Source organism: Hemibagrus wyckioides, linkage group LG14 (assembly GCF_019097595.1).
Source record: "Hemibagrus wyckioides isolate EC202008001 linkage group LG14, SWU_Hwy_1.0, whole genome shotgun sequence".
In the NCBI taxonomy this organism is placed as follows: Eukaryota; Metazoa; Chordata; class Actinopteri; order Siluriformes; family Bagridae; genus Hemibagrus; species Hemibagrus wyckioides.
The window spans coordinates 23,517,900-23,535,399 of NC_080723.1; the positions used below are offsets into that span (position 1 = coordinate 23,517,900).

Genomic DNA, 17,500 nt, shown 5'->3' on the forward strand with positions numbered 1-17,500 from the left:
ATTCTGTCTGTGTGTGTGGAGCAGGAGTGTGTCCCCACTGCGTCCCAACAGGAGAGACGCGTCACATGACCCGAGTCTTCCTGTCTCCAGAATCTTCCAAGTCTGCCTCTTCTCTCTCTCTCTCTCTCTCTCTCTCTCTCTCTGTCTCTCTCTCTCTCTCACACACACACACACACACACTCTCTCTCTCTCTCAGACACACACACACTCTCTCTCTCTCTCTCTCTCTCTCTCTCAGACACACTCTCTCTCTCTCTCTCTCTCTCTCTCTCTCTCTCTCTCTTAGCCAGCTGAGAAAAGGGGGTTGCACTCCTGGTGCTTAATTTTTCACCACACACACACACACAGTGGATGAGACCAGATTGTAGATGACTCTCTCTGTTCTTCTCGTTCTATATGACTTGTCTGTAGTTATGCAGTTGTGTTTTGTGTAGCTGACTGTAAATTGAGTAACAAAGAAAGAGAAGGAAGGACTGTTATGATGTTATGGATGTTCCTCAACATTAAATGTAAAAACCAATAAAAACCGTATGATGTCTGTAGTCTTTTTTAACTAATTAATGTGTATTAGTGTGAACAAACTGCAAAGTCACGGATTATTTTACTCCTGATTCCCACAGCGTGTCCGATGTTGCGTCTGAGGGAAGTCATGGTGCTGTGGATGTGATGACATCATCGCATCGCTCTCTTCCGACATACACCAAAAGCTTTGTTCAGGGACGAGGAAGTCTGTCTTAAAGGAACAGCTTCGCTTATTTATCTTCTGTTGTTGATGTTGAAAACTAATCCACAAAATCGACAGCACTGGTCCTGTCACTCCGTTCCTCTGGATCTCTGCCGGATTTCTCTTATCATAAATATTTATTCCTGCCACTTATTTTGGCCACTTGTTCCCTGAAACCTGGTATAAATCCTGCGGGCTTGGCAGATGGACTCTACAAAAACAAGCATCTGAATCCCGGAGAGACGACAAACCACAAGCGAGAGGAAACAGAACCGTCGTCCAGCGACTGCGCCGCTTAATGAGCTTCTTAAAGCACTAACTCACTGGAACTCAATCACACAGGACAAAAAAACTATCTAATAAACCTCATTTTCGTCTGGGAGAGCAGCAGCGAGGAAGTGCAGCCTGCCTTAAATGACCCGTTTATAGAAATACTCACAAATATACACAATTTCCCTTTGAGCCCAGATGAAGTCGATCAGACAGGACAAGCCTGGTGTCTGAAATCTGCATTTTTTTGCTCCCACAGAAAACCAGTCAAATACATTTTTATCAATTTCTCACATTTCTTATTAAACTGATATAAAAACAACTTAAGTGGTCGTATTTTTTTGCTAATACTGCTTAAGAGTTATTAAGGTTTACTTTAGACTCCGCCTCCTAGTCTGATGGTGGAATTGTAGCATAAAAAGTCATATTGAAATAGTCAGTTAGAGATCAGACAAGCTTAGGTAACGAAGAGCTAGTATACATTTACTTGTAGATCGATTATGTGAGTTACTTCCTGTCAGCACAGAGCCTTTAGTTCCTGCTTCCTGAATTGTTCTATCTAATTTTATTTGTATAGCGCTGTTTCAAAGCAGCTTCACAGGGATATAAAAATGATATAGTGGAAATGAAAATTTATATTTATCCATAATGATCCAGCAAGAGATCACAGTGTTGAGGAAAAACTCCCTGAGACGATATGAGGAAGAAACCTTGAGAGGAACCTGACTCAGGAGAGAACCTCATCTCCTTCCTCATCATCATCCTTGTGACACAGAAGAGTGTGATATGTGAGAATCTCAGAAAGTCTCTGAAAAACTCAACCCATTTCATCTGATACCAACAATAATGACATGGTTAAAGAGGTTTTCTTCAGTCTGATGTTTCATGTGAATGTTAACCGAAGCTCTGGATCTGTATCTGAAGGAGTTTTTATACACTCTTCTGCTGCTACATGATTGGCTGATTAAAGGGGTGCAGGTGTTCCTAATAAAGTGGACAGGGAGTGTATCGCTATATACGTTTTATAAAACAAATCATAATTCCAATAAGCAAACTTTAGATACCAATGATGTCTTGGTTGAATTCTAAGCAGAGGTGGAACTGTTGAGGGTTCCTTTTCAGATGGTTTAGAGGGGTAAAGAACCCCGGCAGAGCTTTTTTTTTTTTTTTCGGCGTGTACGCTCGGCGTAAGGCCATTCCAGTCATTTAAAATGAATGAAGGATTTGTAAATGAATCCCTCTCAGTTAGGTTTAGTGTTGTTCCCCTCAGCTCTGGCTACGACGCCGCGCTCTCTGAAGATGAATTGAGTCGTCAGATGTGGAACCAAAGTGGCTGCTTTTGATCCTCCTGACCCCGAATCGTGGCTCATATAAAACAGGCGCATGGGAGCAACAGGATCACTCCGTCACTCCCCCCCGCTGTCACACACCACAAATTGAATTTGTCTTCCACGGCTGGCTGGCGGAGAGTATTAGCAGGCGGAGGGGGATTTGTTTCAGCATCATGTGGAGAGGAATCTGGCCGGATTAGTCTTCCTGCTCGGCTGAAGATAAATCGCTCGGGCTGACCACGAGTGGCCGGTCATTACGAGCCTCGTTCTCTAAGACGTCTTCGTTTACGGGAGCTGTCACACCATCGTTTATTTAACGGTGATGCGGACAGGTGGAGATGTGAATGCCCAGAGCGGATTAGCTTACTGACAGGCTTACCGTCACTCAACACGGAGCCATGCTGAGCCTGAATGAGCTCAGAGGAAAAGACAAGCTTCCGTTAGTGCTGCTCGGAGCCGAGAGGATAGAGAAGCAGAAGCTATAGTCTGAGTCGATCCTGGATGATCTGAGCTAGCCTGATATTTAAGATAGCCTGAGATTGTCTCAGCTAGTCCTTGATGGTCAGAGATCGTCTGAGGTAGTCCAAGATGGTTTAAAATGGCCTGAGATTGTCTGAGTTAGTCTTGGATGGCTAGAGATGATCTGAGATGGTCCGAGATGTTTTGGGATTGTCTGCGTTAGTCCTGGATGGTCACAGATTGTCTGAGATGGTCTAAAATGTCTTGGGATTGTCTGAGTCAGTCCTGGACGGTCAGAGATGGTATGAGGTAGTCTGATTTGGTCCAAGATGGTCTAAGATGTCTTGGAATTGTCTGTGTTAGGATGTCTCCTGGATGGTCAGAGATGGTCTGAAATACCCTGAGATAGTACGACACAGTCTGAGATAATCTGAGCTAGTCCAAGATGGTCTAAGTTGGCCTGAGATGAAACTAAATTGTCTGACTTAGCCTCAGATAATACAAGATGGTCTGAGATGTTCTGATATTACATCAGACCATCTGAGATAATCTGATATCATCTGAGACCAGTCATTCTGTTTGATTGTTTGAAATGCCCTCAGATAAATCACTCTATCTGAGTTACTTTGATAGTCAGATGGTAAGAAATAGTTGAAGATAATCTGAGATAATCTGAGATATAAGAAGGTGTAGGATATGACAGTCATGTTGATGTACAGTAGCCTGATGTGGTCTGAGATGACCAGAGATAATCTCAGATTGCTTGCTGCAGCTGTATGATTAGCAGTTTAGATCTTTTTGTGTTTTTTATCGTTATCACTTTGTGTTTGTGGAACAGTGTTATGTCCATCCTGGTTCTTTCCCCTCTGGTCCTTTTCATGCTCCTCACATTCTCCCAATTTTGCCCTCCTCTTCGTAGTTTTCTGCTGATTGGCTGCACCTGTTCCTTGTTTTATAAATTCCATATTTGGTCACAGCTTCCTGTTTATTTTTTTCTTGGTTCCTGATGCTTGTAACTGACCTCTTTCCCCTCCCCTCTGTAGTTTTACTTATCCTTGTCTTAAATTAAATAACATGTATGACTTAACACGTAACTGCAAAATCAGCTAGTTTACAGTTTATTAAAACTAAATTCATCTTTGCTGTAAAATATCCAGTAAGAGTCAAAAGTCAAATAAAAACACAAGTAAAAACAATTTGCTGATTTGATAAAACTCATTCATTTGTTGTTGTTGTTCTGTTCCGTCTTTCATACCAGAGAGAGAACGGTACCAGAAAATCTCTGATTGTCATTTGATCATTGTTTATCTCTTTATTGTGTTTATTACAGCAGCGTCAGTTTATCTGCCTTGTTCAGTGTTCATCCCCGGAGTTTTTGTTATTTCCACCTCGTGCTTGTTCTTTAAAGCAGAACGATGACGATGTGTTCAGATCTGATCTGATCAGAGGAACCAGGGGATGAATGTTGTTTTCTCAAGTCACTCTTATGTGTTGTCAATAAACGTGAGATACACACTTCATTAACCATCGCACCCTGAGTGTGTCATTCATTTCCAATCCTGCTCAAACAAATCCGATTCACTAAACCAATAAAACAGTGCAGCTGAAGCAGGGAGGGCCTTTTCTTCCCTTCCTTTTCTTTCCCTTCCCTTTTTCCTATCCTTCCCTTCCCTTCCCTTCCTGAAGATCCTCACACGAGCTTCAGTTTCCACTCTCAGATAAACTGGCAGAGCAGCAAACAAGTCTATCTCATGCACAAAAACACATCCTGTATACACCAGGAGAATGGTAGAATGGAGCAAAAGTTTGTACACCCTTTGGGAAAAAAATTATTATTATGAAGATCAATAACCCTACAATTAAGAACCTTGCCTCTCTCTCTCTCTCTCTCTCTCTCTCTCTCTCTCTGTGTGTGTGTCTCAGCCTCTCTCTCTCTCTCTCTCTCTCTCTCTCTCTCTGTGTGTGTCTCAGCCTCTCTCTCTCTCTCTCTCTCTCTCTCTCTGTGTGTCTCAGCTTCTCTCTCTCTCTCTCTCTCTCTCTCTCTCTCTCTCTCTCTCTCTCTCTCTCTCTCTCTCTCTCTCTCTCTCTCTCTCTCTCTCTCTGTGTGTCTCCCTCTCTCTCTCTCTCTCTCTCTCTCTCTCTCTCTGTGTGTCTCAGCTTCTCTCTCTCTCTCTCTCTCTCTCTCTCTGTGTGTGTCTCAGCTTCTCTCTCTCTCTCTCTCTCTCTCTCTCTCTCTGTGTGTGTCTCAGCCTCTCTCTCTCTCTCTCTCTCTCTCTCTGTGTGTGTGTCTCAGCCTCTCTCTCTCTCTCTCTCTCTCTGTGTGTGTCTCAGCCTCTCTCTCTCTCTCTCTCTCTCTCTCTCTCTCTCTCTGTGTGTGTGTCTCAGCTTCTCTCTCTCTCTCTCTCTCTCTCTCTCTCTCTCTGTGTGTGTCTCAGCCTCTCTCTCTCTCTCTCTCTGTGTGTCTCAGCCTCTCTCTCTCTCTCTCTCTCTCTCTCTCTCTCTGTGTGTCTCAGCTTCTCTCTCTCTCTCTCTCTCTCTCTCTCTCTGTGTGTGTCTCAGCTTCTCTCTCTCTCTCTCTCTCTCTCTGTGTGTGTCTCAGCTTCTCTCTCTCTCTCTCTCTCTCTCTGTGTGTCTCAGCCTCTCTCTCTCTCTCTCTGTGTGTGTCTCAGCCTCTCTCTCTCTCTCTCTCTCTCTCTCTCTCTGTTTAACTGGTTAAGTGAGTGTAGTAAAGCTCAAACAGAATGACACGTGGTGAACAGTCGCACCTGTTCTTTCTTTTCGTTTATTCTGTTATTTCTGTGTGTTTATATTTAAACTGGTTTATGGGCTCTGGCGTTCTCTCCTGTTCCCGCTCTGACAACATGTGCAGATTAGAGACCCGAGCAAACAAAGAATCTCATTACGCGCCAATGTGGAGAACACAGAGACGCCAAATGAGATGAGACGCTGGGGCTGATGGGAATACTGCAGGAATACACACACACACACACACACACATACACACTAAAGGCCCCCATAAGAGAAAAACGTTCTCACAAAAGTTCTCAAAAATTCCAGCCTGTAACATTCCGAATATAACATTCATACAATGTTCTGAAATAATGCCATGTGTAATAATGTTTTGAATCTTCAGAATGTTCCCAGAAACTCTCTCTCTCTCTCTCACACACACACACACACACTCACTAACATCATGGAAATGCTCTTATTACTGTAGAGGCAGTGATGGGAATTCTGTTTGTTTTCAGTGAGTCAGATCATTTGACTCTTTCAGCACTGACTGTCAGCTCATACGTTGTTTCCATGGAAATATTTTCATGAGGTTATTTTATAAGAATAATGACAATGTTTACAGCTAAAACAATAGAATAAAACAAGGCTGTTTATCTAAATTAAATATGACTCAAAGAGTCAAAGACAACTCAAAGAGGCAAGTCATGAATCAGAGTCAACTCAAAGACTCATCTCAGCGATACAACTCAAAGATCCAACTCAGAGAGTCAAATCAGAGTCAACTCACAAAGTCCACTCAAAGAGATATTTCAGATAGGTCTAAGGTCTAACTCAGAGATCCAACCCTCAACTCAAAGAGTAAAATCAAAAATACAAGTGAGAGATTAAACTCAAGGAGTCATTTTAGAGATACAACTCAGATAACCAACTTAGAAAGTCAACTCAAAGAGTCATTTAAGAAATACAACTCAGAGACTCATCTCAGAGATACAACTCAGAGATACAACTCAAAGAATCAACTCAAAGAGTCATCGTAAAGAGTCATCTCAAAGAATCAACTCAGAGACTTAGAGCTGACCCCAAGAAGAATTAAAGATCCAGACCAAGGATGACTCCGATTGCTGACTCAGAGAGCCGACCTGTTCATGAACACCACATCACTAGTAGAAAAGTTTAAAGCATTGCACTAAAACGTTCACAGAAGATCCAGAACACCTGGAAGACTAAATGATCTGAATAAACCAGAAGATCTTGATAACATGATAACATTCCTTAAACTGCTTGGCTAACCTAAAATAATTAGCATGAGCAAAATTAGCAAGATTATCAGCACCAGCATCTTCAGGTCAGTCAGGTCTAACAGTAGTGACTTTAATGAAATAAAATAAAATTAAATGAAAATAATTAAAAATTAAAAATTAAAAATAAGCATAATCAAAATTCCACACTCCATAGAATATTTATTTATTTATTTATTTATTTATTTATTTATTTATTTCCTTTACCTCATAAATAGATAAGTAGTACTCACTTTGGGAAACTGTTTGACGGGAATCAGCACTTTCTGACCCAGTTTCATGTTCTTGTTTATGACGACATCGATGAACTTCTCGTCCTCCTTCTCCTCGCCTTTCTGAATCTTTTCAATCTCTGAAATGGAGAGGGACAGAAATAGAGAGAGACAGAGACAGGAGAGTGAGTCAGTTCATCAGTCAGAAGCAGGAAATCAGACAGTAAGTCTGCGGACACAATTAGCAGACAATGGATGTAGATCAGCGGGCGTTTGGCCGTGAGACCAGCTGAAAGCACGGCTCTGTGCGTTTGCCAGGTGTCAGTCACGCCGGCTCTGTTTTAGCTGCTCGCTCAGCTGTGAAATAAGCTCTCTCGGTCACGCTGTAATTTAATTGGATGCGCTTCTAATTGCATCTGATAGGTATCTCCCAGGGTTATTTCTGGCAGCGGAGACAGAACGAGTGTGTCAGCGAGAGGTCGAGGAAACCTGAGCCGTGGGTCGTCTCCAAGCTTCCTCCTTCTCTCAAACCCCACTGCTGCATTACTGCACCGCTTCAGAACGTCCTGTCTCTCTGATCCATCCATCTGTCTCTTTACGTTCGACTGCAACACGATGAAACGCTCATTAGATCAGTAGTAATCGTCTACACGAGGTGGTACGATGCAACGGAGATGCTCTTACAGTTATTCACTTTAAGCGCACGTCCTGAGCGGATTTATTCCTCTTAATCCACAGCAGTTTGTTAACCATTACAATGATGATCTGGATCCTAGTTTTTATCCAGTTTTTGTTACATTTAATGTAGACAAATGAAACAAGTTCCTGTTCTCACTTACCTTATAAACATGCTACTTGATGCTAGTTAACTCAGAAGGTCAACTCAGAGAGTCAACTTAGAGTCATTTCAGAAATCCAACTCAGAGAGCCAACTTAAAGAGTCATTTCAGAAATCCAACTCAGAGAGCCAACTTAGAGTCATTTCAGAAATCCAACTCAGAGAGCCAACTTAAAGAGTCATTTCAGAAATCCAACTCAGAGAGCCAACTTAAAGAGTCATTTCAGAAATCCAACTCAGAGAGCCAACTTAAAGAGTCATTTCAGAAATCCAACTCAGAGAGCCAACTTAGAGTCATTTCAGAAATCCAACTCAGAGAGCCAACTTAAAGAGTCATTTCAGAAATCCAACTCAGAGATACAACTCAAAAAATTAACTCAAAGAGTCAACTCAGAGAGTCATTCCAGAGATACAACTCAGAGAATCGACTCAAAGAGTCATCTTAAAGAATCATCTCAAAGAATCATCTCAAAGAATCAACTGTGAACCATGGAAGCAGTTCGATGTTTTTCATCAGTGATCAACAGAACAGACGTCATTTTAAAACTCGATGAATTTTCTAGTTACACAATCACACTTTTTGACCAAACAGTACACAAGAATGGAAATAATTGATAATCACACTCTCTGGTGTCACCCAGATGAGGATGGTTTCCTTTTGGAGTCCAGGTTTCTTCCTCATTTCATCTCAGGAGGGTTTTTTTACCACTGTAACATCTGACTCACTCTTTAGAGCTAAATATAAATGGAAAATATACTTCTATAATGCTGCTTTGTGGCATTTTTAAAAGTGCTATACAAATATAACTGAAATGAATCAAATAAAAGTACCAGGAACTTTTTTAGTACCATTGAGACAAAATCACTTCCTCATCCCTGCTCTGTAGTCTGGCATCTGATGCACAGTGACTCTGTCTATATCTGCATCCTTCTAATGCTCCGAACATCTGGATTTAAACAGAAAGTGGGCGTGGCCTCATTCTCAAACTTTATATCTATATCACAATACATGACAAAAGTAACTCCTCCCACTCATGCAGCATTTATGTTGTTACCCATGGCATCTGTATGAACTTTACTGTCGAGCTGAAACTTTCTCGCAGGATTAAGATCTACATTAATATCCATTTGGAACATTATCTGTTCAAGCCAAATAATGTATTCATGTACTTCCTGTATATCCAGGAAGTTGTCAATCATCTCAACAGACAACAGCGACGACAAAGTAAGAGTCCTGATCATCTACAGCACTTTGAACTGAAAAATCAAGAGCCTGAGAGCAGAACTCTGTGTTCCCCAGATCGATCTGTGATGTTTCTCCTGACGCAAACACAAAGCCCGAGTCCCGGCCTGTGCGTTCACTCAGCTAATCAAGAACACGCTGCTTCAATTGAAAGCATGCCATATTATATATTGATCTCCAGTGAAGATCTAATAATAAGGTCCAGTGAGGAAGAATGCTGAGCAGGCAGGAAGTGGAGTTCTAGCAGATGATAGGAGAAGGACCGGGTCTAACACTTCCAACACTTCTGGTGGAAAAAAAAATAACACCTCATGAAGACTTAATGAACTGCTGATAAACAATTTAAATATGGAAAAGCTTATTAATAAAAGGCTGTGAACTGAAACACATGGAAGCTTACAAGATTTTAACGTCTACGTTATTCTGGGACACGGGACGCAAAACTGAGGCATCGTGCATGATTTATCAAACCGTTCGCTCAGGCGGCGAGGAAAACGAATCAAGTGAATCATGAAGTGAATCAAACCTCAGATGATAATTATGTTCGTGTTTATGTTTACTAAGTTGCTCAAATTTTCCTATTATTGGCTAATATTGTTTATTTGGTTACATAGCTCATGTTCGAGAATTAGCACTTTAGCCTTCATTAACTCTTGCTAGCTATTGGAGAATTTATGCTTTGTGTAGCAAAAGTCTATAAATCCTATGAGATTTGAAATGTGAGAAGTTTGGGAGAACATAAAACTCATGGTTGGTGGTCAGCTTGGTGCTTACGTTAGCCAAGTGCTTGCTAAACAAAGCTTCCTGCTAATCTCCAGCTCTTAATCAGCACTCAGACATCAGAGAGAGAGAGAGAGAGAGAGAGAGAGAGATGTTCTGAAGGTCAAAGTTGTGTCCTTGATTCTGCACTGATCTTTGAAACATCTCTACTTGAACTTGAGCATTGAGCATTTTCTCAAAACCATGTGCTATTCCTGATAGATAAAAGATGCAGTTGTTCCTCTCTCTCTCTCTCTCTCTCTCTCTCTCTCTCTGTCATTCTGTCTGTCTCTGTGTCTTTGTGTTCTAGTTAAAGCGAGTGTCCCAGCTCCACGCTTCGCTGCTCGTCTCATTTCAGGTTCCAGCAGTGAAGGACGGCTCGTGTAACGATTCCTGCGCCAGCGGGGATGAAATCAAACACCCGTCTCCGCTCCTGACCTACTGTACATGAACACAGCGCTCTCCAACATCCCCATGCCTCGCTGTTCCACCAGAGCTTTCCAGAATGTGGAACAGAGACGGTGAAAAAGTCACAATGTGCTTCAAATCATTTTGATTTATTCCTCACACCCATGTGATGTTTCATCAGAGCAAACGTGAACAAGCCGACTAACTCCAGCCTGGACTGACTCCTCAACTCAAACTAATTGTTCTGCGCTCTCTTGGGATTCATGCTAAAAAATAAAACTTGGATATAAAAGCTGCATTTCCAGAAAGTGTCTCGCTCTCTAATTTTCCCGTACTAGAATCCAGTCTAATGCACTGATGGGACGGGATTATATTTCCAGACGTGTGTCTGTTACGTAATCTTGCTGGAAGACGTCTGTAGTGATTCTGATCAACACACAAAAAGAAACCCCTGAGAACTGCACACCATGTTTTATTCTGCATTATATCATATATTATATTGTTGAGGGCATCGCCATTCGGGACACGCCTCTTTAAACCCGGGTTCTCATTACTCTTAACCTTGCTTTTAACCACGGATAGAGGACCATATTTCACGTGTGATTTCATACGTGTAGTTATATAACTCGGCTGGGATTCTGGGTAAAGTATAAGCAGTGTGAAACCTACAGAACCCGGGATTCTGTTACTCAAGGGTTTACAGTCATGTAAGAAGTATTTATTAGTAAAACTGCAAAAAAAACAATCACAAAATAACAAATCCAGAAACACAAGCAGAATTCAGACAGAGTGAAAAAGGTAGGTAAAGTGTGTGAATGGAATTCTTCCCTCTGATTGGACGAGACATCTGTCACTCAGGAGATACAGGAAGTAGGAAATTGTGTATCTAACTTTATTTCTTGTACATGTGTGGAGTTCTGCCTTCACTTTAAACTGTTTTTCTTTTTTAGAAAATAAGAAACATATATCTTTATAAGAAACTGGAGTTCATTCAGCCCTGCTGTGATGAAGGACGTTCATATGGTGTGATGTTGGATATACTGATAGTGTATCATGGCGTAAAGATTAGTTTGCGATCTCTAAACACACACCAGGTATGTGTGGAAGACCAAACTATTCCAGATTAAAGGATGTAAGGAGCGCTATAAGAGCAGAGCTGTGTTCATACACACACCAATCCACTTTCTACTGCTGCAGCTACTGCTGGACTTCCTGTAGGTCCTGAGTGACCGATGTCTCGTCCAATCAGAGGGAAGAATTCCATTCACAAGCTATACCTACCTTTTCTGGTTTGTCGGACTTGTTTTCTGATTTGTTATTTTGTTTTACCTCTCAACCACTGTACTGTATAAACTAAACACCTTGAACAAAAAGAAATTCAACAATCCTTCAAACGATCAAATCGACACGGTTCTGTCTTTTGCAGCTGATAGAAAAATCCACACACATTCTCCAAAGAACGAGTGTTAATGGAAATAAATCCAGAGGGAAGCAAAATCTAATAAACCCCCATTAAAGAGTGATGAATGTCTATGAAGACATCTGCTGAAGTGGTGCGTAAGCCTCCAGTGTGTTTACAGTCTTCTCAGCTAGCACACTGAATCTCCATCCTGCAGCGATCCTGATGCTAACTATTAGCCGACTCGTAAACATCTGTGTTGGAGGCGTAGCTCAGCCACCAGAGCTCACGTTTGATGGGATTGTAGCAGAGCCACATTACTGTCCTGTAGTCACAACACATTAAAGGCGTATTTACAGCTCGGAAACACACGCAGAGACACGTCGGAAAGCCGCAGGGAATTCTGTCCTGCGGGTGTGTGCCAGCGTCCGATAACATCACTTAAGGGAAGAAGAGGGCTCTAGGATTTGGACTGGAGAGTTTATTCATAATTCATAAAGCTGTTCAGATGTAAGGGATTGTAGTTTGGACAGAGAGAAGGAGGAGGAGGTGGAGGTGGTGGAAGGGGGGTTGGGGTGAGATGGTCCATTAACTCCTCTAATTTCACTTCCCGCTCCTGAGAGAGCCGGAGGAAAGAGGAACCTGATTGGAGCGCTTCACGTAACCTGCCAAGAACAGGTTCGCCGAAACAAGACGCACTGAGAGGACGCCAAAAGGAACATGATTTTCAGTTTGAAAAAGGTCTCTCTCAGACCAAAAGACCACGTCAATGTGTCCCAGCAGCTCCGGGGTACTTGGCGTAAAGAACAGCTTTCTAACCAGCCTGCTTTCTACAACCTTTCTGAAAGGAAAGACTTTCATTGCAGGGTTGTACACAGAACCTTTAAAGGTTCCTTCTCTTTTTACAGAATAGCTTCATCTAGTCCAAGGGGCAGATTGCAGGTTAAGCACTATGAAGATCCGATAAAAACAGCTCTGAAAGGGCTCTCTCTGCTGAGAAACCAGCGCTGATACTATCAGGTCCTCCAGATGCAGAAAAATTGAAGAGTTACTGCTACATCTTTCTTTCTTTCTTTCTTGTGGTTCTATATAGAATGATGGGGTTCTGGGGAAACCAAGGTGTTCTAAGGTCAGGAGGCCTCATTCAGGAGGTCTCTTTCTGGAGGACAAGTTTAGGAGGTCTCGTTCAAGTGGTCTTGTTTAGATGGTCTTGTCCAGGTGGTCTTGTTCAGGAGGTCTTGTTCAGGTGGTCTAGTTCAGGAAGTCTTGTTCAGGTGGTCATGTTCAGGAGGTCTCATTCAGATGGTCAAGTTCAGGTGGTCTAGTTTAAGAGGTCTTCTACAGTTGGTCTAGTTCAGGAGGTCTTGTTTAGGAGGCTTCATTCAAGAGATTTTGTTCAGATGGTCTTGTTCAGGTGGTTTTGTTCAGAAGTTCTCAGCCTGATTATTTTGTTGCTGGTCTGAACATGACTGCTGAGATCATAAATGTCTAAATGAACCAATCAGAGAATAAAACACACCAGGTTCTGAAACAAATGCTCTAAATGAACCAGGTGTGAAAACGCCCTCAATGACACTGTGTTATTGTCTGATTTCTAGTCTGGATGTTTGTTCCTCATGTCCTTTAAGATTTGGTTCTGGTTTTGGCTGCGTTTGGTTTCCTGTCTGCACTTTACTCAATATAAAGATCTGCACTGGTATCCTTCTCCTCTACAGTACCTGACAGCAGATTCCCACTTTCTACTTCCTGTTCCAGAATATTCCAAAGCCAGTGTTGTTTTTTATCTCAAGCTTTTAGACATTAGCTTGGTTTCCAGAGCGTGGTCAGATGGGAATCTCCGATGGATTCAGTGTCTCTTGGTGATGCCAGGTCCATTTCATCTCTCGCTTACAGTCCGAAATGAAATTACGACCATTTTAATGCGTTATTGTTCTTCTTTCCATGGATAATAAAAGAGCTGTCATTAACTGAACAATGCCTCATTTTCCAGCCAAGCTGAATGAAATATATCGCACTTATATTCCAAGCTTCATGAATTATTTCCTCATTCAGTTGAGTGATATAAAGTCAAGTACTGCTCTTTAATCTGAGTACTTTTTAAGAACTTCTCAAAATTAAAAGAAAAAAAGATAAAAATGGTTTAATATTTCAAAAGGCTAAAGACACTTTTATTTTCTTTTTTTCTTATTTTTTTATTTTTCACAAACGCTTTAGTAATAATTGAAGTGAAATCTTCATTCCTCCCTCCCCGCTCCCCTCTCCCTTTCTTTCTTTCTTTCTTTCTTTCTTTCTTTCTTTTTACTCTAGTAGAAGAATCATTATTTCCTGTACCTGACATTGCTCTTCTTATTATTATTCTTCTACTTCTACTTAGAAAAACGTGTGGAGAGAAAGGAAAAGTATGAAACATGAAAAGAATGTTGTTCACTTTATAGAAGAATGAGCTGACCATCACACAGACTCCGAGATGTTTCATTTACCCAGAGAAAAGAAAGTAAAAATGCAACCAAAATCTTGGTTTTAAATGAAATCAAATTTTTTGGTATTGCAGAAACATCTTGTTTTCTCTCGATTGTGAACAGTTATCGGTGTTATTTACTTGTTTATTTCTTTAAGAGGAATAAACTACGCATTCATGCAGTCATCCAGCCAGCCAGTCACGTCTCAGCAGCACAAATATCCTACAGATACAGGTCAAGAGCTTTACATTGCAGTGCTGAATGTGTACAGTGTGAAACAATCTGGTGTTAGAATGTTACTAGTCGCTTAGCAACAGAAAACCAATCAGTGCTTTAGCCTCATATCAGGTGAAGACTAGGATGTAAAAAACGGCTCGGTAGATGGAGTCAGGCACAAAAACACTGAACGTCGTGTAAGTGCGCATTGTAGCGAGAGGGAAATACGACACAGTGATAGTGTGAGACAAGCCGCTATTTAAAGAGGTCACACTCTGGAATTTAAAACAAGAATTTAGCCAGGGTTTAGGAATATACAGTGTGGACGATGATGACAGTGCTGGTTGTGTTGGTGGTAGTTGTGTTGGTGCTGCTGGTGATGGAGATGGTGATAGTGTTGTGGTGGTGTGATGCTGGTGGTGGTGATAATGGTAGTGGTGTTTGTGCTGGTGCTTATTATGGTGGTAGTGGTGGTTGTGGGAGTGCTGCTGATGTTTATGGAGGTTGTGGTGGTGATGCTGCTAATGGTTGTGGGAGTGATAGTGGTCATGGTGGTGATGGTGTTTGTGGGGGTGATGGTGGTGGTAATAGTGGTGGTGATGGTGGTTGTGGGGGTGATGGTGGTGGCGCTGGTGATGGTGTTGGTAATAGTGGTGGTGATGGTGGTTGTGGGGGTGATGGTGGTGGTGATGGTGGGGGTGATGGTGGTGGTAATAGTGGTGGTGATGGTGGTTGTGGGGGTGATGGTGGTGGTGATGGTGGTGGTAATAGTGGTGGTGATGGTGGTTGTGGGGGTGATGGTGGTGGTAATAGTGGTGGTGATGGAGGTTGTGGGGGTGATGGTGGTGGGAATAGTGGTGGTGATGGAGGTTGTGGGGGTGATGGTGGTGGCGCTGGTGATGGTGTTGGTAATAGTGGTGGTGATGGTGGTTGTGGGGGTGATGGTGGTGGTGATGGTGGGGGTGATGGTGGTGGTAATAGTGGTGGTGATGGTGGTTGTGGGGGTGATGGTGGTGGTAATAGTGGTGGTGATGGAGGTTGTGGGGGTGATGGTGGTGGTAATAGTGGTGGTGATGGTGGTTGTGGGGGTGATGGTGGTGGCGCTGGTGATGGTGGTGGTAATAGTGGTGGTGATGGAGGTTGTGGGGGTGATGGTGGTGGTAATAGTGGTGGTGATGGAGGTTGTGGGGGTGATGGTGGTGGTAATAGTGGTGGTGATGGTGGTTGTGGGGGTGATGGTGGTGGCGCTGGTGATGGTGGTGGTAATAGTGGTGGTGATGGTGGTTGTGGGGGTGATGGTGGTGGTAATAGTGGTGGTGATGGTGGTTGTGGGGGTGATGGTGGTGTCGCTGGTGATGGTGGTGGTAATAGTGGTGGTGATGGAGGTTGTGGGGGTGATGGTGGTGGTAATAGTGGTGGTGATGGTGGTTGTGGGGGTGATGGTGGTGGTAATAGTGGTGGTGATGGTGGTTGTAGGGGTGATGGTGGTGGCGCTGGTGATGGTGGTGGTAATAGTGGTGGTGATGGAGGTTGTGGGGGTGATGGTGGTGGTAATAGTGGTGGTGATGGAGGTTGTGGGGGTGATGGTGGTGGTAATAGTGGTGGTGATGGAGGTTGTGGGGTTGATGGTGGTGGTAATAGTGGTGGTGATGGAGGTTGTGGGGGTGATGGTGGTGGTAATAGTGGTGGTGATGGAGGTTGTGGGGGTGATGGTGGTGGTAATAGTGGTGGTGATGGAGGTTGTGGGGGTGATGGTGGTGGTAATAGTGGTGGTGATGGAGGTTGTGGGGTTGATGGTGGTGGTAATAGTGGTGGTGATGGAGGTTGTGGGGGTGATGGTGGTGGTAATAGTGGTGGTGATGGAGGTTGTGGGGGTGATGGTGGTGGTAATAGTGGTGGTGATGGAGGTTGTGGGGGTGATGGTGGTGGTAATAGTGGTGGTGATGGAGGTTGTGGGGGTGATGGTGTTGGTAATAGTGGTGGGGATGGTGGTGGTGGGGGTGATGGTGGTGGCGCTGGTGATGGTGGTGGTAATAGTGGTGGTGATGGTGGTTGTGGGGGTGATGGTGGTGGTAATAGTGGTGGTGATGGAGGTTGTGGGGGTGATGGTGGTGGTAATAGTGGTGGTGATGGAGGTTCTGGGGGTGATGGTGGTGGTAATAGTGGTGGTGATGGTGGTTGTGGGGGTGATGGTGGTGGTAATAGTGGTGGTGATGGTGGTTGTAGGGGTGATGGTGGTGGCGCTGGTGATGGTGGTGGTAATAGTGGTGGTGATGGAGGTTGTGGGGGTGATGGTGGTGGTAATAGTGGTGGTGATGGAGGTTGTGGGGTGAGGGTGGTGGTAATAGTGGTGGTGATGGAGGTTGTGGGGTTGATGGTGGTGGTAATAGTGGTGGTGATGGAGGTTGTGGGGGTGATGGTGGTGGTAATAGTGGTGGTGATGGAGGTTGTGGGGGTGATGGTGGTGGTAATAGTGGTGGTGATGGAGGTTGTGGGGGTGATGGTGGTGGTAATAGTGGTGGTGATGGTGGTTGTGGGGGTGATGGTGGTGGTAATAGTGGTGGTGATGGAGGTTGTGGGGGTGATGGGGGTGGGAGTCGTGGTGGTGGTGGGGGGTGTGGGGGAGAGGGAGGTGGGAAGAGTGGTGGTGGAGGAGGTTGTGGGGGGGATGGTGGTGGTAATAGTGGTGGTGATGGTGGTTGTGGGGGTGATGGTGGTGGTAATAGTGGTGATGGTGGTGGCGCTGTTGATAGTAGTAGTGGTTGTGATGGTGCTGGTGGGGATGGTGTTGGTGGTGGTGGTGGGGTTAGTGGTGGTGGTGGTTGTGGGGGAGTTTACTACACCAATGAATGCATTTACAAACATTAATAACACACAGACTGAACCCATACAGAGTGCAGAAATATTTTAAAATATTTAAAACAAGAGCAGAACTGGCTCACACAATCTGAGATGTAACCATGGCAACAATTATGGAATGATGCCTGCTGATGTCTAAGTGGAGTTTCTGCATAAAAGCTCACTCAGTTAGCATGTAGCAAAACATTGGTCAGTGTCCAGGTCATGTCTCTGAAGCTCAGTGGAGGTTTAGGTTTGGACTTTCTTTCAAAGAAGTTGCTTTTCTGACCTCAATTCATCTTCAAACCTCTTT

The 17,500-nt window shown here is 43.4% G+C and overlaps 1 protein-coding gene across 2 annotated transcripts in view; it reads right to left on the minus strand.

Annotated features, from left to right (window-relative positions):
* The window catches only part of khdrbs3 (KH domain containing, RNA binding, signal transduction associated 3), a 123,135-nt gene that overhangs the window by 50,651 nt on the left and 54,984 nt on the right, over positions 1-17,500 (minus strand). For both annotated transcript variants that reach the window (XM_058408774.1, XM_058408772.1), the window contains exon 2: positions 7,049-7,167. In XM_058408774.1, coding sequence (XP_058264757.1) covers positions 7,049-7,167 — 119 coding nt within the window. The remainder of the gene's footprint in view (positions 1-7,048; positions 7,168-17,500) is intronic.